Source organism: Amblyomma americanum, chromosome 4, assembly GCF_052857255.1.
Source record: "Amblyomma americanum isolate KBUSLIRL-KWMA chromosome 4, ASM5285725v1, whole genome shotgun sequence".
Taxonomy (NCBI): Eukaryota; Metazoa; Arthropoda; class Arachnida; order Ixodida; family Ixodidae; genus Amblyomma; species Amblyomma americanum.
Window position 1 is genome coordinate 9,188,799 of NC_135500.1, and position 26,276 is coordinate 9,215,074.

Genomic DNA, 26,276 nt, shown 5'->3' on the forward strand with positions numbered 1-26,276 from the left:
ATCTCAGACAGGATACGTACGCCTCATTTCATTCTCGTTCATTTCGCCCAAGCGTTTTCATTACGCAGGTGATTTCCAGGTTGAACGTTTCAAATATGTTATCGATCTCATCAGCCCACCATTCGAGTAGGCACTTAATTGTTGCGTAGAAGATGGACTCTTTTCTATGCACATGCAGATGACAAGGGTCTCTATTATTGATAATGAAGGCGATAGAAATGGCTTTGCAATTATTGTTCCATAACCATACTTCCTGTCTTTTCAAAATGCTTCGGAAAGATACTGCTGATATGAATCTCAGAATTGTGTGCAAAGAAAATGAACGTAATAACATCGTGCCAGCATGGTGTCAGGAAAGGTATATCGACAGAAAGAGGCCTCCTTCAACAAAAAGCATGATATTTAGAAACGCTTTAAAAAAAAGAGCTCGCTATTCCTGAAATATAGCGCCTTCCCAAAGCACTCTACATAGTAATAGCTAAACTCGACGCATAAGGCTTTCATTGTGTATGCATTTAATTCATCACTTGTTAGGCTTCTGTAGTAAGCAGGAAAATATAGATAATGAGGTCTGCACTGTCGGATCTCTAAGAGCTGGTGTCCGAAGCCGCATAATGTGTCCTCAGTTCTTTAACATTTCCTTGATTGATATTTTTCTAGAGAAGCTATGCCCATTCGTAATATAAGGCGACGACATGAATCATTTCTTAAATCAACTCGTATATCTGATTTAGTTGGCAAGCGAATTCCCATTTGCGTACCCTAAGTAGACAACCAATCATTCTTAAAATAATCAATACTAAAAGCACACTAGCACTGCTTTTGCGACCCAGAGATAAGCTTTATCAACACACAGGCTTTTCGCTCGCTCTGGGTACAGCTACCATTGAACTTGCTTCCGAAGCAAAAAGCGTTGAGGTGTATTTCAGTAAGCCTTTATCCTGGAATAAACAAATATAGATTACAATGCACAAACACTTTTTTGACTTAGATATTTTAACCAGACTGCGTTACGTTTGCTCAGCCGTATGCAAAAGAAATTATTTAGCGCTCATTATTGGTTATTGCATTTTGGTGTGGGCAACGCCTACCTTTTCAAATATTAGGAACCGTTTTAAAAAATAAAAAAGAGCAACCAGCATGATCGCCAATGTTTCCCGTGACGTGCCTACACGGACATTTTTTCAAACGCTGCATATAATACCAATGCTTTCGGCCAATGCCTTTTTTCGGCCTGTCTCAGTCGAGGTGTGTCTCTAGCTGACGAACATGTACTGACTAGCTCAAGAAAGTACACTTCTGCTGATAATCCGGTCTTGTTTTTCAAAGCCGTACGCAAACTGGAGCACAAGTCCCATAATTATGGTACGCGCACCTGTGATCATTTGCACATTATGCTAGCACAAGCTAATTAGGACGCCAGATGATAATATTGTAAATTCGCTGTTGTCTTTTAAACACAACACAGGTTTGTAGAGTACTGAGTGCCTTTCCTGCGGAGTCTTCCCCAAGTTTAGTTGTGCTCCAAAAAGTGCTTTTGTTCACTGGATGCACGCCCCTTGTTTCACCCTGTAGTGAACGTTATTTGTCCGTCGTTGCTGGAGTTTTTTTGAGGAAATATCGTATTCTCGTATTGTTGTAAGGCAAGAAAAATACCTTTTCTTGTTAGGCTTCACATAGCCAAGTGTTGCGCAGCCTTTCTAATCAACTTTCTGTATATGATTCTGACATATCTGTGAGGCTGAATAAAGGTGAATGCACTTGAGTTATCCGTACTTCTGTGCATTCTAGTTATGTTTCCTGCTGGATTTGTTGGATTGAACTGCATTCAACGTATCACTGTAGCTGGCGGTGCATTAATAATGACTTTTGTACCACGCTTGTGAATTAGTGGTTGCAGCATCAGTTCAATATACAGTTCGAAATAAATTGCAGGTAATGAGCCGCAAGTATCCTTGTGTCGAAATTATCGATGTAGGAGAAGCGCTACATGCGCTGTGTTCATTGTTGAGTACGAATTCCGACGCAGGACGCTGCGTCGGCGGAGCGAAAAGCACTCGTGATCCTGTCGCTGTGGGCAGCATTCACGAACAAGCGCAAGACAGCCGAGGTTCTGTGGAAAAACTGCGATCAGCCCATTCATCTGGCGCTGCTCTTGTCTATGACGTACGAGAGGCTCACAGTGTACGTGTCCGAAGGCACCATCAAGCAGGAGCTTCTCGACACCAGCAGGTGAGATTCTAACGGCGGCCACTTATGATGCTGCGTCGCCATCAGTGCAGGCGCACTTTTCTCTTTCACGATGTGACAGATGTCGCTGCTGTTCTTCCCCTGGGATACTGAAACATGCCGGCCGCATTTACCAATGAACTCGAAATATCCAGCTGTTGTTTCGTCGTGTGAAGCGTGCAGAATATTCTACCGATGTTTTGCAGGTGCAACCAGACAGTATTTCGTTTCGTTGTTCTCAGTTGTTGAAAAGACACCGTTTTATCCACAGGAAGAGGACAATCTATGCTTGTTTTTTGAGCTTTTACGTTCACATGGAAAACTAACTCGCCCAAACGCGGCCGTTATACAATCTATGTGTTTTGCTGTAGAGGGTGGAGATGCTTCGCACTCGACGCAATCGATGAGGCGCTCTAGGTCACAGTGGGAACAAGGCGGATAACCTGCCTGTTTTTGCCTTTCAACTTGAGTGCGAAAGCTTGTTGACAACAAGTGGGGACAAGATTTGTTTAAGGCAGATTGCAGGGAGTTAGAAACAATCGCGCGTTTCACAAGCTTTGAATGAGCGCTGTCAAATGGTAGAGAGCCTTTCTTAGAACGTGGGTTGTACATCCAACAGAGACCTTTTTCCGGAAACAATAACTTGATATCTAAAAACTGGAGTTGGCCGTCCGTAGGGACCTCCTTGGTAAACGTGAGACCCTGGCCGTGGCTTGAGAAAACGGACACAAACCTCGTGACGGCAGCGTCTAAATCCTTTACCGGATTGTCCTTCATAATGACCAAGAAATCGTCGACATACCTGTGTATGGAAACTACATGAGGGTCACTGGTATGTCTGCTGATGTCCGCTCCTACCACTGAAAGGAAGATGTCGCAAAGGACGGGTGCAACAGAAGAGCCGATGCAGATTCCTTTCTACTGGACGCAGAACTTTCCCTCGTAGGAAATTGCGGTGGATTTCAAGTAGAATTCTAATAGCGTAATGAAATTATCAGTGCTTATTCCAGCAGCATTTTGGAAGCGAGCGTCTCCTGTAGACAGGGTTTTATCCTTGACCGCTCTTATGAGTCCTTGGTGAGGAACCGAATAGTACAGTTCCACTATGTCAATGGAGAACGCGGTGTACTTGTGGGCGGGCAAAGCCTCTAAATGCTTAATAACGTCCGATTAACTGCGCACAAGGAAAGGGTCATCGGTTACCAGGGTGCCAAGGTTTGTCTGGAGGTAGCGGCTAACGAGACGTTTCCAAGTTCCTTTTTTTGACAGGATGGTGCTCAGCGGGAATCCAGGCTTGTGGGTCTTTACAGAGAAGAATACTTCAAGAAATCCTCTCTTTTCACCCTTTGCCAATTTCTTAATGCCTTCTAGGTGCAACTCTTCTAGGATTTGAAGAGCTTCTCCTTTTTGTTTTCGAACTTTAAACGGGACCTGTTTGAAGTTTTTGTGAATTGCAGCCAATGCCTTTTCGCGGAATACACCAGCGGACAGGATAGCAAAGCCACCCTCCTTATCAGCCTGTAGCGGTACGAGATCATTGCCCTTTAGTGCAGTTGAAAGCTTCTGCAATGGCGGCTTTTTCGAACGACAGCCATGTGCTGTGGCCTTCAGGCAAGCAACGCCGTCGCTTATGATTCTTCCTTTTTCCTGGTCTGGGGCATAATTAGCCACCCTTCTTACCATGGCATGTAGCTCTTGACGCTGAGCACAAGGAGCCAGGCTGAACTTTGGGCCTTTTTCCAAAATCCGTTGGACTTTTTCAGGCGCAACTGCATTTCCTAGCATGGTAAGCTGCCTGGGGCTTTCAGCAGGCTGCCTGTTTTCACGGGGAATAAGGCTCAAAAGAGCACGCTGCCAGAGAAACTCTGTAGAACTTCCCGCCATACGCTTCATCTCTTGAAAACGCCGGTTTTTCTTGGCAGGTTCGCTTCCTACCACGACGAGGACACGAAGCCAGTCTTGGTGCATTCGTACGTGCCTCCAGCATTCATCAGTAACAGTAATACCGTATATTCACAAGGTGTCGCATATTATTAAGAAAATAGCGAGCAGACATAATGTTCAGGTTGTATTCATCGCGCCTTGTAAGCTTTCAAGACTTTGTGCCATGACCAACAGAGAAAAGCGGCCGGCTTGCATCATAAAACACCAAAAAAAGTTCACGCAATGCAGGACACAAGTGTTTTTTTATATATACGTCTTTATTTCTGCATAAAATAGGCCTAGCCTTGCGGCAGAAATGAGGGGCTTCATAGGGGTGGAGGTGGGGGAGGGGGAGGAGGGCCGGTCTCCACTTCTTCTTCGAAGTGGGGTGGTCCTGTGGTTTATGAGATACCGCTTAGCTGTGGCCTCGTTTACATCGGGCAAACAGGTCGTTGTTTTAATGAGCGTGCAAGTGAACATTCCCGAAACTTGCGCAACAACGAAAGGAGCTTCCTGGTTGACCACTGCAAAAGCTGCTCTAAGTGCCGTCCCGAATTCGATAGAACTAGATTTTTGAAAAGTGGAAAAGATAAAACAGAGAGAGATTGTTGAGGCATATTTCATCAAAAAAGCTGGAAACAAATGCGTTAGCAGGCCTTCCATTATTCTTAGCAGTGCCGAAACGTCTTTTATAGAAGGTTTTTTGTAGTTCGCAGATTTCCCTTGGTTTTGTGCTCTTGTTTCGTCCTTTCTTTCGGTGTTTTACTATCTTTAGATTTTTAGACGTTAAGACGACTGTTTTTTACAGGAATGATATTCAGTTTTCATCACTTGACGCTAGGCGCTGTATCTTCAGGCTTCATTCCTCATTAATGTCATCTTTTGTCACGTGGTTTTATCTCATAGTCGTTCAATTCGTGCTCTTTTTTGCCTTCTTCACGCGTTTCATAAATTGATAGTGTGGACTTGTCATGCCCCTTGGATGATGTTGTTATTATTTGTACTGGCCAGAAAAGAAGTTGGTTTCCCAAGCTCTGTGTAGATTAGATTCTGTAGTGATCAGCGTTACTTTGTTGCCAGTGTTCGCATAAGTTGCCGTTTGATAAGTACAACGTTTACGCATTTGTTTATATGGCTGGGTTGTGGTACAAAAGGCAGGGTAGGTGCAATAAACCCCAGTTGTAAGTTGGCGTCAGTCCTGTCTTTTGTGTGCCTTCTGTGTCCCCGTTTCTTGCGCCATTACCAGTTTTTCTTTCAACATGAACCAACTCGCAAAAACTAGAGTTTTACTAGAGTACAAAAAGCAGGGTCATTAATTTTTCCTATACATTTATTTACGACACAGCTATCGTCGGTACGAGATCACAGCACGTGGACAATGAGTGCAATATTAAGTTCAGAAAATTGAAAGGCAGATTACATACACATCTATACAAAGAGAACTTGACAATAATTATTTCACGACTACTAGCTGACATGTTAGCAAATCATAACTTCCAAATTGAAAGCTCTGGCTGTAAAAAGAAGATAGCAGACAAGCACAACAGCACTTGTTCATATTAGCAAACATGATAGTAGAAGGAATATTTTACGATAGCAAAAATCTAGAAGCAACTGACCAAAAAGAAGGCACCAGACCAACAATGTTACCGCAATCTTTCATACCAAGAAAGACAAAATAGAGAAGTGGCAGGAAATGTGGACTGCTTAATTAGTTGGAAAAATGTAGGACTTTTACCACTTTACTGATCTGTGCTCGATTCTAACCTTGGGGTTAAGGAAGATGGTAAATCCACACTGGCATATAGTGGACCGAGTTGATTCGATTTGCTAAGGAGAAAAATAAATGCTTGAGAGGCGTCTGTTCTTTTTCTTGCATTGATTTTTCTTTGCACGCTGTTGACTTTGGCGCACAGGCTTCCTAATTGTTTGTGTGCTGACATGAGCACTTTTACACCAGCTCTTGCGCCTACCTTTTTGAGACTGAGGGAAATGTCATTAATGTAAGGAATGACCGCGTATGGCTTCCTTTTTTCTGATGTGGTTGTGACTTATTTTCTGTCTCTAAGTGCTTGCAGAATCCCTTCTGCGACACTGGATAGCAGTCTCGTCGGGTTAACTGCTGCTTTCAGCCGACTGTTCTGGGCGTCAAAACTGCCTCGATCTTCATGATGACAGGATCTCGTCAATACGGCTCTCATTGCTACTTTTGCTAAGGACTAGAAGAACTAGGACTAGAGATAACAAGTGAACTCTCATAAAACAACGTTATGCGATTTCTTGACTTGACGCTAGCTTTTCTAGGCGCTCACATCTGCGTGTGGTACGGACCACGAAGCTAGAAGATACTGCTCCCCTACACATCTGCGCACTCCAAGATCATCAAGCGGGGGTAGAAAAAAACAGCAATGAGAGCCGCATTACGAGATCCTGTCATCATGAGGTTCAAGGCAGTTTTGACACCCTGAACCGCCGGCTGAAAGCAGCAGGTTGCCCGACGAGACTGCTATCCAGTGTTGCAGAAGGAATTCTGCAAGCACCTAGAGGCAGAAAATGTCATAACCACATCAGAATAAAGGAAGCCGTACGCGGTCATTCCTTGCATAATGGCATTTCCCACAGTCTCAAAAGGGTAAGAGCAAAAGCTGGTGTAAAAGTGCTCATGTCAGCACCCAACAAGTTTAGAAGCCTGTGCGCCAAAGTCAACAGCGAGCAAAGGAAAAAATCAATGCAAGAAAAAACAACGGAAAAACATGTGAAATGTGCGAAAAGCGGGGTTTATGAAATTCCTCTGTCATGCGGACGCAAATACATTGGTCAAACAGGGCGCTGTTTGAATAAACGGCTTCGAGATCACGATAGATCCCTAAAAGGCGTCATCAGCAGTGAATTAGCAAAACATTCCAAAGAGCATGAATGCGCTCCACAGCTTATCAACACAGTGGTCATCCCGTCATATTTTTATCAACGAATCAGGGAGATTGAAGAAGCCTTCAACATCCGACCAAAGAGCGACATATCCGTCTGCATACCTTCAATAGCGCTTCGTGACAGAGAAATTGATTATCTGCGTGCGATGTCTTAATATTTCACCACGTGTACATCCTATGCGTTTTTCAGGCTTCTTTTTTTCCTTCTTATACGAGCGATATGTATATATTCGACGAACGTGCTTTAAAATCTGGTTGTTATTCAGCGCCGTGTACCGCCTCTCTCTTTGTCGCGTGCTGCGCTGCTCCCGTCACAAGATCATGCACCAACCAGCCCAAATTTTCACCTTGTTAAAGCACATTTCATGTAAACAGGTAAGTCTGAATGGCCTAGCCACCAAGCATTCACGCGAGTTGACAGATGTATTGCACCACCTTTAACGTAAGCATGTGCCTGAAATTTGGCACATATGTGTGCTTAGATGCCTGAAGTCTGCATGAAAAAGAAGAAATGTTATTGAGCCAGAGCCGAGAAAAGAAATCCAGCATTAACCTTTTGGGGCTGTCCCTGGGACGCATAACTTTTTGGACACGGCTAGTTGTGGGGACGTTTTTCGGACGTCTTCGGGGAAAATGAGAACCTCCTGGGGACATTCCAAATGTCCTGATGGGATATTTCTGGGAGATTTTGAGGAGGTTTTGTGTTTGTTGGGATATTTATCGCCTTAAATTATGCGTTGTTAGAATTATTGAGTCACACTTGGTCGTTTACTGCTGGGGTATGACACTTCACTCTCTGACCGGTTACTTCCTCCCAAACGTAAAGGTCATCGCCAATTTTAATCTTATCGAAAAGTAATTTAACTTTCTGGCCATTGCTCCTTTCCACATCTGACGAATTCCAGAGCTTTTTGCGGATACCAACAACTCTTTTAGAATAGTCCTCTGATACGCTTATTTGACTACCTTTGAGCTTGTGACAGTTCTGCATAATTTTCATCTTATCTCTAGAATCATTTAGCTTCAGGATAACAGGACGGTCCTTGCCCGGCGTTTTCTTTCCTAGTCTAAGAATTATTTCGATAGTGTTTAGTTTGTGTCCAAGTTTTATCCGAATATAACGTCATTTACCTTCTTCAGCAAGATCTCTTCAGATTCGCGCCCTTCTTTTACACCTCGAATTATGAGGTTGTTGCGACGAGACCGGTTGTCTAAATCACAGCAGTTTATATGTCGTCAAGCCTTTTGTGTGGTCCGTCAAGGCTCTGCAGTTTGTTTTCGATAGCTTGAAGCCTGAATTGTATTTCAAGAATGCGTGCCTCAGACGATGTTTGGTTTTGCTGAATTTCTGATATCTTGGACAATATTTCTTTCTTTGTGCTTATTAGTTCAGCAAACATTTTATCAGTAACAGGGCCGGGATTTGATTCAATGTCTCCACGCAGCTTGAGTAAAAGAAGTGTCATCGAAAAACATACATAATTGAAAAACCCGTCTGGACACGGCAGCACTATTATACAAGGGTTATCACTACGAAAGCCATACTTTTCATCAGCAACCTGCACAGGTAGGGGAACGTTTGGTGACCTTGTCACGGCCGTGCCGCCGTGTCCACTGAAGCAGGAGCTTGCAGGAGCGCCCTCTATATTTTAGCAAAACTTGGTGCTGGGCTTGTTGGTTAAGCATTTCGTTTGAAACAGGTCAGCGCTAAAAAAGACAAACACGGCGAGAGAACGACGACACAAGGGTCAGCGCTCATCCCTTGTGTCGTCGTTCTCTCGCCGTGTTTGTCTTTTTTAGCGCTGACCTGTTTCAAACGAAACGCCCTTTATATGCACTGGCCTAGCTGTCCCGTGATGGTGTGGTGACGTCAGCGTGCCGGAAGATAGTGCGCCGTAGTCCATATCCACGTGTGGGAGGCGGAAAATATCGAAGCCGGATGAAGATGCGCAGAACGAGCTGTACCCAAGGAGCCATTGCGCAGTGTTGATTCCGTCAAGGTGCAGGCAGCATTCTTCAGCAGGGAACGATGCCGATCCGCCAAAGACGAAGAGCAAACAGCCAGCGAAAACCTGCACAGGTAGGGGTACGTTTGGTGACATTGTCACGGCCGTGCCGCCGTGTCCACTTTCGGTGATGTTAAGCACTAATTATGCTTAATTACACATTTTTTATAGAATTCAACTAAAATAGATGTTTTTTAGACCATTTTGTGACAGGTTTACTATGCCGTACGACTTCCGATGGATGTGACGTTGTCACATATATTAAGGAGCCTAAATTAAATTTTAAAGCAAAATGGTATGAAGAAGACGACGTGAATTAACCGAAGAGTAAAGAAGAGGAAGAAGAAGCATTCGGTGAGGTGGAGAGAGATGATTGGTGGAGAAGAGAAGACGACGACAAGGCTTACGTGGACTAACACCGAGGCTATAAAAGGGCGAGTGAGAGCGAGGCACTGGGGGAACAGTAGAGAAGCGGAGGCTCCGGCGGGTCAGGGACAGTTTGGCTGGAAGAGAGCGACGCCGGCTACTGCTCCGGTGAGCTCGCGTTCTACGACTCCGCATCGTGGACTTCCTGCCGTGCCTGAGCCTGTTCCGAGGAGTCAACACAGGACGCTACCACCTGCTACGGAAAGGGGTATCTCCAGCGCTGTTGACACCCATCCGGGGGGTGCCCCCAACGCCAACAACACCGGCATCATCTTCACGGGCGCTTGGACCTGGAGCTTATACGACGCAGCCAGCGACGCCGCCACCAAAGCCAACACCGGCATCATCTCCACGGGCGCTTGGACCTGGAGCTTATACGACGCAGCCAGCGACGCCGCCACCAAAGCCAACACCGGCATCATCTCCACGGGCGCTTGGACCTGGAGCTTGTACGACGCAGCCAGCGACGCCAGCCCGAGCACGTCGAACACCGCCAGCGACGCCAGCCCAAGCACGGCGAACGCCGCCTCGACGCCGCCTACTAGATCCATAAAACGCCGCAGCCACACCGAACCAACCGTGAGCATGAACGCCGACCACGAATAGTAGAACGCTAGTAGTAGACGCTGGTAGTAGTGTGCCCGGGTCGTGTGTATTTATAGCCTTTGTGTGTTGTGCTAGTTTTGTTAGTTTTGTGTTCTAGTGTTTGTGTCGCGTAGGGTGTATTAAATTCGCGTTTGTGTGGGTACACCCGTCGCCTAGTCCATTCATTCGGTCCGAGTGTTCTCCGGAGAGATCCGTGACAAAGATAAGTGGCGATCCTGTGCCAGCATACATTTCCTTTTTCTTTTCTGCTTTGTCTCGGATTTTTCCGATGTCTCGACGGCAGAAAGTATGGACTTGGCAAAAACCTTAGAGCTGGCGCTCAAGCTAGGGTTAAGCAAGGAAGAAGCGATGCGTCTCTGTGACGAGGAGAAAGAATAGTGCAAAAAGGCAGAGAGAGGAAAGGGCGCAAGCCCGCGCAGACGCTCGCGAAGCAGAAGAGCGCGAGGCGAAAAGAGCTCGCGAGGCGGAAGAGCGAGAAGAGAAAAGAACTCGTGATGCAGAAGATCGCGAGGCGAAAAGAGCTCGCGAGGCAGAAGAGCGAGAAGCTAGAAGAGCCCGCGAGGCAGAAGAACAGGAGGAAAGAAGGATAGAACAGGAGAAGGAGTTTATTTTGTGGAAACAGGCGCATGGCGCGGGAGGATATGAGGAGATCACGGACAATGATCAGCGTTCCTTAGCGGGTACAGAATCTCCTAGACCAGCCAGAGTTTGCCCACGGAAGCTGATGGCTCCTTTTGATGACAAGAGAGATGATTTGAATGCATATCTGCAACGATTCGACCGGATAGCTTTGGGGCAAGGCTGGGAGCGCAGTGAATGGGCCACGGCATTAAGCATGTCTTTAGTCGGAGAGGCACTGAATGTGTGTGGAAGGATGCCTGCTGCTGATTCTATGGACTACGAGAAAGTCAAAAAGGCACTCCTCCAACGATTCAGGCTTACGGCAGAGGGTTTTCGTGACAGATTTCGCACCGCGAAACCTGAGGATTCGGAAACCGCTAAGCAGTTTTCCTGCCGGCTGACCAACTATTTTGATAGGTGGCTTGATATGTCAGACACAGAAAAGAGTTTTGAAGGTGTGCGTGACAAGGTGGTCACAGAGCAATTTTTAGCGTGTTTCAGCTCAAAGCTGGCGCTATTCCTGAAGGAAAGAAAGTTCTGTTCGTTGGAAGAGTTCGCCGACACTACTGACCAATTCCTCGAGGCTCAAGGGTTAAAAAACTTGAGTAAGGCAAAGGAGGAAACCCAAAACACCTTAGTGACAGATGCGGCAAAACCAAGAGCATATGGCAGTGCATCTAAGGCGCCAGTAAGGTGTTTTTTCTGCGGCAAGGTGGAACACCGTGCAGCTGACTGTCGAACTAGTAGTGCTGCCCAAAAAACACAGATTTTGTGTCAAGGTTGTAAGAGGAGGGGTCATACTCTGGATGAATGCCGATACAGAACGCAGGACCGAGCTGCAGGCGTTGTCGACTCAAGGGTAGAACTTTTCACGCCACCCGAAGTTCCACAGCTGAAAGGAGAGCAAACGCCGCTGGAAAATGAGGCAGTGAGTGGAACACCCAAGTCGAAAGCAGCAAAGCCAGTGGTGATTGGGCAAATAGGAGACCGTCCTATATTGGTGCTTAGAGACAGCGGAGCTAACACAGTCTTGGTTCGTAGAAGCCTGGTGAAGGACGAGGATCTTACAGGGGAAGCGTCGGCCGTCACTCTTGTAGATAGCACAGTGAGGTACCTTCCTGAAGCCAGTATCCTAGTGTCCGCGCCATATTATACTGGGCAGGTAGTGGCAAAATGCGTAGAGCAACCCATCTACGATCTCATCCTGGGAAACATTACGGGTGCAAGAAATGTCAAAGACCCCGATCCCGAGTGGAGGATGCTCGGCGTTGAAGAACTTCCAAAGGAGGATAGGCCCGTGACAGCTCAGACGGGTGCAGTCAGTTTCTCGTCGGCAGTGGAGACAAGAGCTCAAGCGACAGCCCGAGCAACGCAGCGTCCGCTCTCTACTCCTGTTACGATGTGCCTCAGCGTAACACCGGGCGAAATTGCAATTAGGCAAAGGGAAGAACCGAGCCTGAAGACCTGCTTCGAGAGAGTCGGGGAAAAAGTGAAAAGAAAGAAGAGTCGCACGTCCTTCGAATATCAATTGGTAAATGGTCTTCTGCACAGGGAGTGCATATTTAGTTCAGGAAGGCGGGTCCAACAGCAGGTGTTACCGAGAGATATGCGAGGGGCCGTGCTGCGCTTAGGACATGACGCCATTATGGCTGGACACCAAGGTGTTCAAAAAGCGGCGTCTAGGATCACCGAGGAGTTCTTTTGGCCGGGTGTTCAGAGTGACGTTAAGCGCTTTGTTCGCTCATGTGATGTGTGCCAGCGCACAGTTCCCAAGGGAAGATTTGGTCCCGTACCTCTGGGCAAGATGCCAGCCATCGTCCTACCGTTTCAGCGAGTTGCAATCGACATTGTGCGGCCAATCTCTCCAGTATCCGCCAAAGGCAATCGATATGTGCTTACTCTAGTTGACGTGGCCACTCGTTATCCTGACGCTATTCCACTGAGAACTATTGACAGTATCAGTGTGGCGGAGGGTCTTGTGGAAATGGTTTCGCGTTATGGGTTCCTGAGGGAAATTTTGAGTGACCGGGGCTCGAACTTCACATCGGAGCTAATGAAGGAGGTTAACCGCCTTTTGCCAGTAAAACATTTACTGACGACGCCTTACCATCCCATGTGTAATGGGCTTGTAGAGCGGTTCAACGGCACTCTCAAAAATATGATCAAGGAAATGTGCCAGGAGAGAACTACCGATTGGGATAGATATCTCCCAGCTCCTTTGTTCGCTTACCGCGAAGTGCCACAAACGAGTCTTGGTTTCTCGCCCTTTGAGATGCTGTATGGGAGAACCGTTAGAGGTCCACTTACAATACTCAAGGAGCTGTGGGCTAATAAGGAGATTGCATCAGATCTCAAGACAACTTACACATACGTTCTTGAGTTGCGGGACAAGTTGGAAGAAACATGCAGGCTTGCCCATCAAGGCCTGGAAAGGGCGCGCGAACGCTATAAGGGCTACTATGACAAGAAAGCCACTCATAAGAATTTGAATCCGGGCGACAAGGTTCTTATCTTGCTACCCACAGATCATAATAAGTTACTGATCAGTTCAGTTTATTACCTTAAGGACCCCCGTGGGGGTATTACATAAGGGGTGGATTATACAAAAAAAAATAAGTACAATGGTTGCCATGTGGGTTCAACATACAATATGATCTGTTAGTGCTTTGGAAAAGTTGGATGGGCAGGTGATAGCGGCGATGCTGTGGGAAAGGCAGTTCCAATCTAATGCTGCTCGGGGGAAGAAGGAGGCAGCGAACGTGGTCGTATGGGTCCGAGGCCGGGCAACTTGAAGAATGTGACCAGTGCGATGCGATATGCGAGCTGGTGATGTGATATAGCCTGCGTAACCGTGGGTGCTGTAAAAGAACTTATGAAACAGGTTTAGGCTGGCAATGCGGCGACGAATAACAAGGGTTGATAAGGCGGATTCTGCTTTTAAAGACGACACGCTGACTTGGTATGAATAGGTATTGTGGATGAATCTAGTGGCACGGTTCTGGACGGATTCGAGGGCATTTATGAGGTATATTTGATGTGGATTCCATATGGGGGATGCATATTCTAGTTTCGGTCTGATAAGTGATTGGTAAGCCAGGAGTTTAACTTGTTGGGGAGCGTGACGTAAGTGGCGTTTCAAAAAGCCTAGTGTTTTATTCGCGGATGATATTACATTAGAAATATGTGTGCGCCAAGATAAATCATGAGATAGCGTGACTCCTAAGTACTTAAATGAGTTAACTGCTTCTATTGGGATTTGAGCTATATTGTACGAAAAAATAAATGGTTTAGTGCGACGGGTGAAGGATACAATCTTGCATTTCTGAGGGTTAAGTGTCATCATCCACAGGTCGCTCCATTTCTGAACGTTAGTTAGGTCAGTCTGGAAGGCTTCTTGGTGGGAAGAGTTAATAGTACGATAAATGACGCAATCATCTGCGAACATACGAATGTGACATGATACGTGGAGGGGCAAGTCATTATTGTATATTAAGAATAATAACGGTCCGAGCACTGATCCTTGGGGGACGCCTGAGGTTACTGAAATGTAATCAGAAAATTCGTTATTAACTATGACTAATTGGGTTCGATTTGTTAAAAATTCCTTAATCCAGTTTAGAATGCTAGGGTGAATATTTAAGTAAGAGAGCTTAAGTAGTAATCTCTGGTGTGGTACTTTGTCAAAGGCTTTTGCGTAATCTAAAAAAATAGCATCAATCTGTTGGTTGCAGTCAAGGTTAGCATGTAAGTCATGAACAAATGTAGCCAGTTGTGTCTCACAGGAAAGGTTTTTACGGAAGCCATGTTGTGATGAATGAAAGAAATTGTTGGAATCGAGAAAGTTCATGACTTGAGAATAAATTACATGCTCCATGATTTTACAAGGAATGCTTGTTAAGGAAATGGGTCGATAATTTAAGGGCGAGTTTTTGTTACCGGACTTGAAGATTGGGACGACCTTTCCCACTTTCCAGTCATGCGGTATATTACCTGAAGAGAGAGACTGAGAGTACAATAGTGATAAGTAGGCCGCGGAAATGTGCTTAGTATTTTTCAGAAATTTCGAGTTAATTTCATCGATCCTGGCTGATGACGTTAGCTTGATGTTTTCGATACGAGATGATATACCATCTGCGAAGAAAGAAACTGGATCCATGGTTGACGCTGTGAAGGAACTTATGAAGGCGTTAGCAGGTAAATCACACTCTTTCGCAAAAACAGTTGAAAAGGCTCTATTGAAAATGTCAGCATATTCACAATCGCTGACGGTTTGACCCATGTCGTTAGTAAGAACAATTGTACGTGTATCCTTCGGGTTTACTACGTGCCAGAATTTTTTAGGGTTGTGTATTAGCATTTTTGGCAAGTCAGAGTGGAAAAAGGTGTGTTTTGCGTTGCGGATAGCAGCAAGGTAATCAGCTTCGGCAGTGTAGTACATTTCCCCTGATACTTGGCTTGGGTTCCGCTTTGCTGCCCGATAGTGACGCTTTTTCTTGTTTTCCAGGCGTTTCAGGGCCGTAGTAAACCACGGTTTTTGCTGGTTAGCACGGAAACTAGCTACCGGAATGTACTTGTTTGTTAGTTCGTGAACTTTGTCCCTGAAAATCGTCCAATTTTCGTTAAGAGACTTTGTGTGGAAATCGGTTTCATAAGTTGTAAAAAAAGCAGTTAGTTCTTCATTTATTGCTTGAAAATCACCTTTTTCATAAAGACAAATTGTTTTCCTGGAAACTTGACGAAGCATGGGTGTAAAGCTGAAGGTAGCATGAATGACTTTATGATCACTTATTTCCCTTAGGTATGTAATACTTGTTGCGCTATCAGGGCTGTTGGTTAATATCAGATCTTGAGTGTTGGCGGAATTCTGCGCAATGCGCGTTGGCTCTAATATTAGCTGAGTAAGGTTGAAGTTAAGACAGACATCGACAAAATTTTTTGCTTCTGAAGAATTTGTCATGGAGGTGTAGTTACGCCAGTCAATAGTGGGAAAATTGAAATCACCAAAAAGAACAATATCTGCGTTAGGATACGATGATGTCAGTTCACTCAGCACATTGTTTAGTTTGTAGGAAAAGTCCGGATCATTTTGCGGTGGCCTGTAACAGACTCCTACCAGCACAGTTCGGGGGGCAGCGTGGCAGAGCAGCCATAGCAGTTCTAAGTTAGAATCTACATTGATTAAGGATGCTGAAAACTGCTGATGTACGGCTATGAGCACGCCACCGCCACGGGCTCTTTCCCGGTCTTTACGGTAAACTTTAAAGTTGGGCAGCGCAGCTAAAATTTCGGTATCACTGATATTGCCTGATAACCACGTTTCTGTAAGAATGAGAAGGGTGCTGTTGGTTGATAAGACAAGACTAGATACGATTTCCCGTTTCGCTAAAAAGCTTCGTATGTTAGTAAATACTGCAGATAAGGTAGGATTAGTTCGGGGGGTGTGCTGTCGGGGAGTTGCTTTAGAGCGAGCAGAGTGTGATTGCTATGGCAATTCTTTTACCGTTTCCGTCAAGTCGTCGAATATATACTGCTTAGGGCCTATGTACAGTGTTTTAAAGCGCAGTGCGTATTTATCAGATGTTTCTTTCGCGAAACGTAGTAAATGTTTGCGTGCCTTACGGACAGAATGTGAAAAGTCTTCTCCTATGCTGTAGTCGGTGTCTTTTAGTTTCCGGGCGTTTTTTAGGATGGATTCTTTTGTCTTATGGAAAGTGAATTTAACGATAATGGGTCGACATCGTTCACTTGAGTGACGGCCAAGACGATGTGCTCTTTCTATTTCTTTTGGGTCTATGGTGATGTCCAAATTTTCACTGCAAAGGCGGGTGACCAGTTCTTCAGACTCAGAGGACGTTTCCTTTGAGCTAGTATCAGGTAAGCCATAAAATAGCAGGTTGTTGCGGCGCGACCGGTTTTCGGCATCGTCTACTCTGGATTCGAGGTTACTGATTTGGCTCGCCGACGTGGCGGCATCAGTCTTAATGGATTCAACTTCTGTTTTAAGTGATGCGAGGTCCTGATAGTGGGTTTCTAATTCGGTAATGCGCTTACTTAATTCGGTGATCGATTTGTCTGTCGCTACTAACCTGGTGCTGAGGTCTTTTACTTCGCTGATTAACGTGCTTTGGCCCGATGTTAGTTTCTGTAGTTCTGCAAGTATGGCGGCAGTGTCAGGACCAGGGTTAGTTTCTATGTCACCGGATTGCATAAGCAACGAATGGACAACAGCAAAGCATTCAACGACAATACAAGTACAACACTGCGGGCTCGGCAGCTGAATTAAGTAGTTGGTCGATTTCTTTGCAAAAAGAGAGTATCATTTTCTAACCTGCATGGCGAAGACAAGAGGGTTACTCGTCCGCGCAGTGGCACAGCTGCCGAGCCCACAAGGCGCCGCGGTCCACGGGCGATCTTTTATAGGTGGCGAAAAACATGATGTCTGCGGCGATTGTATTTCCCACGACGAACGGATGGTCCCAGAGCCAGGTGGTGGCGAAATCCAGGTAAACGTGACGTCAGCCGCTGTTACGGAATTGGTATCAGCTTCATGACTGCCGTAGTGATGACGATAACGTGGCCGCACGTCAACGCAGGCAGCAGCCAGAACAGGCAACAGCACATGTGTGAACACAGGAAGGAGCACCTGCATGGCGAAGACAAGAGGGTTACTCGTCCGCGCAGTGGCACAGCTGCCGAGCCCACACCAGTGGAAGGGTCCTTGCAGTGGAAGGGCCCTTACCTTGTGACGCAGAAGAAAAATGACATGGATTATGAGTTACTGATAAATAACACCAGGAAGGTGTTCCATGCAAATATGTTGAAAAATTACGAAGAAAGAGATCCCGTTCAGTGCGCCCCCAAGGTAGCATGCTCGTTAGTAGCCGAGGAGACAGATGATGTTGTCGAGATGCCCACATGCAGTGGGAAGAAAACTGTAGGTTGGGATAAGGTGTTAGTTAACCCCAATTTGAATGAAGACCGAAGTTCACAGAAAAAGGCCCTACTCCAAAGCAAAGAGGATGTGTTTTCAGATATGCCGGGCAAAACGGATGTCATATGTTGCAGACTTGATCTCTCTACAGATAGACCAATCAGCCTGAAGCAATACCCACTACCTTTAGCAGTTCAAGAATCAATAGAAAAGGAGGTGCGGGATATGTTGGAGCTTGCTGTGATTGAGAGGTCGTGGTCAGCATACAATGCGCCTCTTGTGGTTGTCAAAAAACCGATGGTACTAATCGACTATGTGTAGATTTTCGGCGGCTAAAGGACATCATAGTACCCGATGCAGAACCCATACCAAGAGCGGACGTGGTGTTCGCTAAGGTGGCTCACAAAAGGTTTTTTTCTAAATTTGACTTAGCTAAAGGGTATTGGCAAATACCAATGAAAGATTCTTCTAAAGAGAAGACTGCCTTTTCGTGCTCGGCGGGTTTATTTCAATTTTAAATTCATGCCTTTTGGTTTGAAGACAGCATCTGCAATATTTACGAAGCTGATGAGGAAGGTTTTGGATGGGCTCCAAAATGTAGAACACTATATTGATGACATCCTGGTGGCAACAGATACGTGGGAAGAGCATGTAATTACATGGGAAAAACTATTTGATAGAGTTCAGCTAGCCAGGTTGACCATAAAACCGGCGAAATGCGAGGTGGGCTTTGAAGCCATTTCTTTTCTCGGTCACAAGCTGGGGATGGGCCGCATCACGACGAAAGACGACATCTTGGACAAAATACAGCAGGCCCAGACACCGACGAACAAGAAGGAGGTACAGTCGTTCTTGGGGTTAACGGGATACTACTGGCACTTTATTCCCGGTTATGCCCACATAGCCGACCCGCTTGTCGAACTCACTAAGAAGAGGGCAAGCATTAAGCTGACTTGAACTGCTGAACATGAAAATGCATTCGTGATATTAAAAGGGTGTATGGCAAAACCGCCAGTTCTGCTTGCTCCGAATATGGATAAAGAGTTTGTGCTTCGCACTCATGCATCAGACTGAGCTTTAGGAGCCGTACTCTTGCAAGAAGAGAATCGCGTGCTGCATCCGGTATTTTTTGCAAGCAAGAGATTATCGGCTAGTGAACGCAACTACTCCACCGTTGAAAAGGAATGTTTGGCGGTGGTGTGGGCGGTAAAGAAATTCCACATTTATCTGTATGGGAGACATTTCAGGATTCAGACAGATCATCAGCCGCTTGAATACTTAACCCAGGCCAAAATGAACAATAGTAAAGTTATGAGATGGAGTTTGGCCTTGCAAGGAAACTCATTTCAGGTGGAATACATTAAAGGAAGAGATAACGTTGGAGCGGACTTCATGAGTAGAGCCCACTGAACCGCTCTAAGTACTTCTGGCATGTGTCTGGTTGTTGTTGTGTTAATGTATCTCTGGGATTCATCTTGTTGTTGTTGTTGCTGTTGGTGTTATGTGATTATACAAGGGAGTGTATTGTGGACACGAACATGTTTATTAAGGACTCTGTACAGACAGCGGCAGTGGTGTGTTAGTGTTCTGAACACGCAATTTGGTGTGCTGTGTTCGTGGTGTGCGTTTGGTGTGTGCTGGACCTCTGCGGTGTGTTGTGTGCTGAGTCCAGAATCGCCACAGAAGATAGTCGGCTGGCTGGATGGCTTGAAGATGAGGATGACGTGATCAGTTTTTCATGGAAAAACTATTGCGAGGGGGCCCTTGTCACATATATTAAGGAGCCTAAATTAAATTTTAAAGGAAATGGTGTGAAGAAGACGACGTGAATTAACCGAAGAATAAAGAAGAGGAAGAAGAAGCATTCGGTGAGGTGGAAAGAGATGATTGGTGGAGAAGAGAAGAAGACGACGACAAGGCTTACGTGGACTAACACCGAGGCTGAGTGAGAGCGAGGCACTGGGGGAACAGCAGAGAAGCGGAGGCTCCGGCGGGTCAGGGACAGTTTGGCTGGAAGAGAGCGACGCCGGCTACTGCTCCGGTGAGCTCGCGTTCTACGACTCCGCATCGTGGACTTCCTGCCGTGCCTGAGCCTGTTCCGAGGAGTCAACAGAGGACGCTACCACCTGCTACGGAAAGGGGTATCTCCAGCGCTGTTGACACCCATCCGGGTGGTGCCCCCAACGCCAACAACACCGGCATCATCTCCACGGGCGCTTGGACATGGAGCTTGTACGACGCAGCCAGCGACGCCAGCCCGAGCACGTCGAACACCGCCACCGACACCAGCCCAAGCACGGCGAACGCCGCCTCGACGCCGCCTACTGGATCCATACAACGCCGCAGCCACACCGAAGCAACCGTGAGCATGAACGCCGACCACGAATAGTAGAACGCTAGTAGTAGACGCTGGTAGTAGTGTGCCCGGGTCGTGTGTATTTATAGCCTTTGTGTGTTGTGTTAGTTTTGTTAGTTTTGTGTTCTAGTGTATCGCGTAGGGTGTATTAAATGTGCATTTGTGTGGGTACACCCGTCGCCTAGTCCATTCTTTCGGTCCGAGTGTTCTCCGGAGAGATCCGTGTCAGACGTCACACCGTTCCCGTGGCTATATCGACGTCCATGCTATTTCGACACAATTTCGATATCTTTGCCTGTAAAAAAATTAACTAATAATCTGCAGTCATCAAACTTGGCCCCTAGTTAGATTTGTTCCTTCTCTATCTAAAGCGGCGATTTTTTTCTGCTATCATTTTTTAGTTGTCGAGTTAAACGAGTGACACCCTCTGCGAACGGATGACCGTATGAGCCAATAAAGGCTTTCGCCTTAAAGGGAAGGTGAAGAGTTTACAGAACTTGAAGATACTTGGCATTAAGCATGCTATCATATCACATTTTACGTCTGTGAAGCTGTTTACACAATTTTTCGTGTCTTTAGTTTCGGACTCTGGTGTGCAGACGCGGGGGCGTATGCGCTCCTGCTATTTGTCCTATTTTGACCGACTTTTCACCTTCCGCTGAATTTTATTGTGTGTCCTGAAGTTCATCAAGGTGCCCGGAACCTGCCCAGCCCATATTCTAGACCGGCACTTCGTTTTTGTGACCTACGTGGACGCTTGTTTTCACCGAGCACAGCGCCAGCCTCGACAAGCGTTCCGCCGCTGGCGATAGGCTCCGCTTCGCAGCCGGGCCCAGCGCTTCGCCAAGCATGGACGTCGTCACCGTAGAGGGGGGAGGATCTAGCCCCTGAAGAGTATATAGCCACGGACTGGACCTACGTAGCCCACTGCTACGAACGCGGCTCCGCCGCTTCATCATCTTCGAAACGCACTCTCAAGCCACCGTTGACGGCGTCGCCTTCTGCGTCCCAACAGCCACCTCCCTCCTCCGCACGTAAGCTGCCTTGCCGCGCTCCGTCACTGTCACGCTTCCCTCTTGAAGGCTTTAAAGTCATCATTCGCCCTCGCGGGGGCCTCAATCTACGTGCCTGGGGCGAGAACGCTCTTCGCAGAGCAATCACCTCAAGCCTTGATTTGACCTACTCCGACACCGCAGAGGATCGCCTTCGGGTGAATTTCGTTCACAACACCCTCACCTTTAGCACCCCAAACCGGGACCGCGCCATCTCATACAAGAAGCTCAAGGCAATCATCCTGGGTCCGACAAGCTACACAGTTGCCACCTATTTGGCCCCACCAGGCCCATACGCCCGAGGTGTCATTCACCACCAATACGTGGATGAGACGCAGGAGGAAATCATGGAGTACTTGACACCCCAGAATCTAGAACACTGCATTCTCTACGCCCGCCGCTTAGGCAAGACCCAATCTATTGTAATCACTTTCGCAGGGACCAAGGTCCCCCGCCATGTCTCCTACGCAGGCAGTGCTGTGCGCTGCTACATCTTCAAGAGCAAGGTGGAAGCCTGCCTTAACTGTCGCAAAACGGAACACCGAGAGGACGTTTGCCCGTCTCGCAAGCTCTCCAAGTGTCCTCACTGCGGAGCTCGCGACCCTGACCAGGCCCATGAATGCACCCCCACTTGTGTAGTTTGTCCTGGTACTCACCAAACTGGTTCCTCCAAGTGTAAACGCCGCTACAAAGTGCCTCCTGTCGTACTGCAACGCCAGCTACACGCTGCGAACTCAGACAGTGCCTCCGCCTCTCATCGTTCCCGATCCCGAACCTGTCGGCAAGGAGCTGAGAACACCTCGGCGAAAATGGATTCTGACCGCTCCTCCTCCTCTTACCGGCGCTCCAGCCGGAGTCGCTCACGGTCCTTCCCATCCGTGGACTCCAGGTTGTCTCCTCGCCGAGAGTCCGCGAAAAATCAGGTGAGCTGGGCAGTCGCGGCTTCTCCCTCTCAGCAGTCTCGGTCTCGCGATTCAGAGCTGCAAGCCCTGCGCGACGAGACAACAGCCCTTAAAGCTAGAAAATGTAGACTACAATAAGAAAACGCTTCTTTAAAGCGTCCACCCTTTGCACCCGATCCACCATCTCAAACAAATCCTGCTCTACCCCTTCAACCGGTTCCCAGCACCTCGCCTCAGGTGCCCACATCTACTCCACCGCAACCAAAAGGTACTACCCCAAGCCCTCCCTCTAAGCGAAAATCCACATCCCGCTCAGAACGATACGTTAATTTTGCCGACCTCGAGGAATTTGAGGCTCGCCTAGAAGACAAATTAGAGGCTAAAATTGATGCTAAGTTCGAAGCTAAATTTGCTGAGTTCTCCCGACAAATCGAACAGCAAATGCACCAGTTCCAACAACAAATACAGCAGCAAATCCAACAACAAATTAACACCCTCATGCAACAATTCCAAACACGCGTCACAGGTCCTGAAGCTAAGATAGACGCACCGGCCGCCCTCCCCACGACACGGGTTAAACCATACGATCGCTTGCCTCCCACTTCAGCCAACAAACCTGTCTAAGCTTCAACCACACTTCACCATGGCGCCCCGCCACCTACTTAACGTGTGGCAATGGAACTGCAGGGGGTTTCGCCGCAAGCGAGGCAACCTTCAGCAGTGCGTCCGAAATTCGGCGATCCCCTCCAGGAAACTCATGGTCCAGTGAAACTACCTGGCTATAAGCCATACTCCCCCTAGATTTCACCGCTCCCTACACCGCTATTTTGATTCAACGCAACCTGCCGGCCGTCCAACACTCCTTAGACGACGTTGGCGTAGACAGCATCTTGCTCGAACTCCTCCCTCGTAAAAGGGGCGACCAAAGCCTCTTCATTCTTAACCTTTATAGCTCCCCAAAAGACGGAAGACGCGACTTCACGCCCCTTCTTTCTCGTGTCAACAAGCTCGCGCACCATTCAGGTCTCCTCATTGTAAGAACTTTCAATGCCCACCACGCCGCTTGGGGTTACCGCGCCGCCAACCGAAAGGGCAAAAATCTGTGGTTACGGGCACAGGAACTGGGCTTCACCCTTGTTACTGACCCTTACACTCCCACCCGCGTAGGAAACAGCGTGTCTATTGACGCTTCACCTGATCTAACTTTCTGCAAAAACGTGCGGATCGATCGGTGGCTCAACACTGGAAATACCCTTGGCAGTGACCACTATATCCTCGCGACCACCTTCAGCACGTCTCCGTATCGTCGGAAAGGTCACCCGAGCCTAATCGCAGATTGGGACAGGTTTCGTTCCCTACGTGCTCATAACGCCCCTACCCGGATTAATGACCTGGACGAGTGGATCTCCAATCTCACCGCAGATGTCTCTGCTACTACTCAGGAATCACCTGCCACGGCTGATCAGTCCAGTAAAGGCAGCCGTATCCTCCACCTATGGCAGGCCCGCGAAAGCATCCAAAACCGCTGGAAAACACAACACCACAATAGAAAGCTTCGGCGTCGAATAGCTCAGATAGACAGATTCAGGCGCACAATCTCTCATTGGCTACCCAGCAATGTGGTCAAGCTTGTGACAACATGCGTGGCCAGCCCGGGCTAAGCCGCACCTGGCACCTTCTCCGATACCTTTTAGACCCGGATGGTTGCAAAACATCCCAACGAGACAGCATTTCCCGCATAGTCCATCAACACCCCGGCTCAGACCAGGATCTTCTCGATGAACTTCGTGTTCGGCACCTCAATACTACTCCCCCGAACCCTCCCCCCTACATGGGTTGTGCCAACCCTGCCCTGTGTGTGTGTGAAAAACTTTATTTCAGGGAGGAAGCTTGAGGTAGCCGGAGCAACCTCTCGCAATCTCTAGGTGGGCTCCTCATTACAGGAGCCCATTGGCGACCGCCGCGACTCGGGCTCGGTGGACCAGGGCCTTCTGGCTTGCTAGGTCCGAGCAGCCGAGCAGGGCTGCCTCCCAGTCCTCCCGGGTGGGGTTGGGTTTGGGGGCGAGGTTCGGGGTTGACTGGCATGCCCACACCATGTGAAAGATGTCCGAAGATTTCTCCGCACAGTGTGGGCATTCTCCTGTACAGGCAGGATCAAAGTGTTTTAAAACTGCCGGGCACAGCAGCGTTTTGGTGTAAAGGCGGAGGAGTGTGCGTTCCTCCACCTTTGTGAGGCCCTTACAAGGCTTGTGATAAATTGCACGGCCGAATTGGAATAATTCAGTAATTTCTCGAAAAGTGAGGGCCGGATTGGGTTCGGGATCCGTATCCAAAGGGTCTGAAGGCGTTGCCCGGAGAGTGAGCGCGCGGGCGGCGGCGTCTGCCGTTTCATTGCCTTCGAGGCCCATATGAGCTGGAGCCCATACAATCGTTCGAGACGCGGGGGCCTTGAGGTAGTTACTGTTTTGAAGGATGCGATGCGCAGAGAGGAATGTACCCCTGTTTAATATTTCTGCAGGCCCCTCTCGAGTCGGTGACGATCACTCGCGACTCCTGGTCTGCGGCGGCTAACGCGATGGCAAATTCTTCCGCATGTGGTATGTCTTGAGCTCGGACCGTTAGGCCATTCACCACGATTTTTTGGTGGACGACTGCGGCCGTGTACCACCCCCCATGGTGAGGGCCTGAGGCGTCCACGTAGAAGATGCCATGTTTGTTCCCATAGTGACGGGCCAGTGCCTCCGCCCGCGCAAGGCGCCTGCCACTGTGGTCGTCACGTGTCATGTTGGCCGGAAGAGGGCGTACGTGCAGGGCGTATCTCCAGATTTCAGGAATGCGTACGCGCTCTTCCGTAAGTGTTGGGTGGTGCATGTGTAGTCGGGCTAATAGGCGGCGACCCGACGGCGTTTTTGAAAGCCTTGTGTATTGATTTGTCAAGTGCGCCTCCCGGACCTCCGCGAATGTGTTAACTATCCCCAGGCCCATGAGACGCTGGTTGGATGTGGTGATCGGGAGATCGAGGGCACGCTTGTACATCTTTCTGAGAATCACTTCGAGGGCGTTCTCATCAAACTTGCGCAGATGGAGGTAAGGAGTCGAGTAGAGGACTCGACTGGTCACGAATGCATGCGCCAGCCGCAAAGCGTCTCTGCACCGTAACCCCCCGCGTTTGTTGGAAACCTGGCGGACCATCCGGCCCACCTGGTCCCCCACCTTGCGCAGTTTTGCTAGTGTGGTATCAGCCCGTCGATGTTTGTGGATAAGGAGACCAAGTGCTCTAATCTCATCGTGTTCGGGTATCGGGCCGCTGGCCAGAGATAGTTCCATTTTGGTGGCGCACTTAAGCGACGGGCGAATGTGCACAAATTCGGATTTGGACGGTGAGCACTGAAGGCCGCAGCGGCGGGCGTAAGCGTCCACGATCTCCGCCGCTTGCTGCAGGTTGGCCTCAATGTCTCCAACCGATCCGTGTTTGGCCCAGATGGTAATGTCGTCGGCGTACAGCGCGTGCTGGATGCCTTCGACCTTCGCCAGCTGAGCCGGGAGTTTCATCATGACCAGATTGAAAAGTAATGGCGAGAGGACAGCGCCCTGTGGGGTTCCGCTCGTTCCCAGTTTATATGGGCCGTGTTCTTCGTCTTGTATTCGGATGAAACTTCGTCGATCCGAGAGAAATTGCTTGATGTACTGAAACGTGTTATGTCCACAGTTCGTTTAGGAGAGATGTTGCAGGATAATTTCGTGTGTGACATTGTCGAAAGCCCCCTTCAAGTCAAGGGCCAGTACTGCCTTATCGTTGAAGGGATATTCTACAGGGTTGAGAATTTCTCAGTCGACTTGAAGCTGAACATCTTGAGCGGACCTCTGCGGGCGGAAACCGAACATGGTGTCTGCGAATGTATGTTCATTTTCCAGAAACCCAGACAGCCTATCCCGCACCATGGCCTCCATCAGCTTTCCCGCCCAAGACGTGAGGGAGATGGGGCGGAGGTTGTCTGTGTTTATGGCTTTGCTGGCTTTCGGAATGAAAGTTACCAGGGCCGTCTTCCATTCAATTCGTAGAGGTGCCTCACCAAGCCAGATCGAGTTGATGAAAGCGAGGAGGGTTTCGTAGGCGAGATCGGGAAGATTAGCAAGCATTTTCACAGTTATCTTGTCCCTGCCCGGTGCCGTTCCTCGTTTCATTTTTGCTATGGCCGCCTTGAGGTCATGCAACTGGAACGGTTGATCCAGATTCGCGTTCTCTGAACCTGCATACGAGAATGCGGGTCCTCCGGGGTCCTGCTTAGTGCAA

General features: G+C 48.0%; 1 protein-coding gene across 1 annotated transcript in view; it reads left to right on the plus strand.

Annotated features, from left to right (window-relative positions):
* Positions 1-26,276, plus strand: part of LOC144127733 (transient receptor potential cation channel subfamily M member-like 2) — a 547,241-nt gene that overhangs the window by 416,294 nt on the left and 104,671 nt on the right. Inside the window, exon 11 of the mRNA XM_077660634.1 lies at positions 2,030-2,232. Coding sequence (XP_077516760.1) covers positions 2,030-2,232 — 203 coding nt within the window. The remainder of the gene's footprint in view (positions 1-2,029; positions 2,233-26,276) is intronic.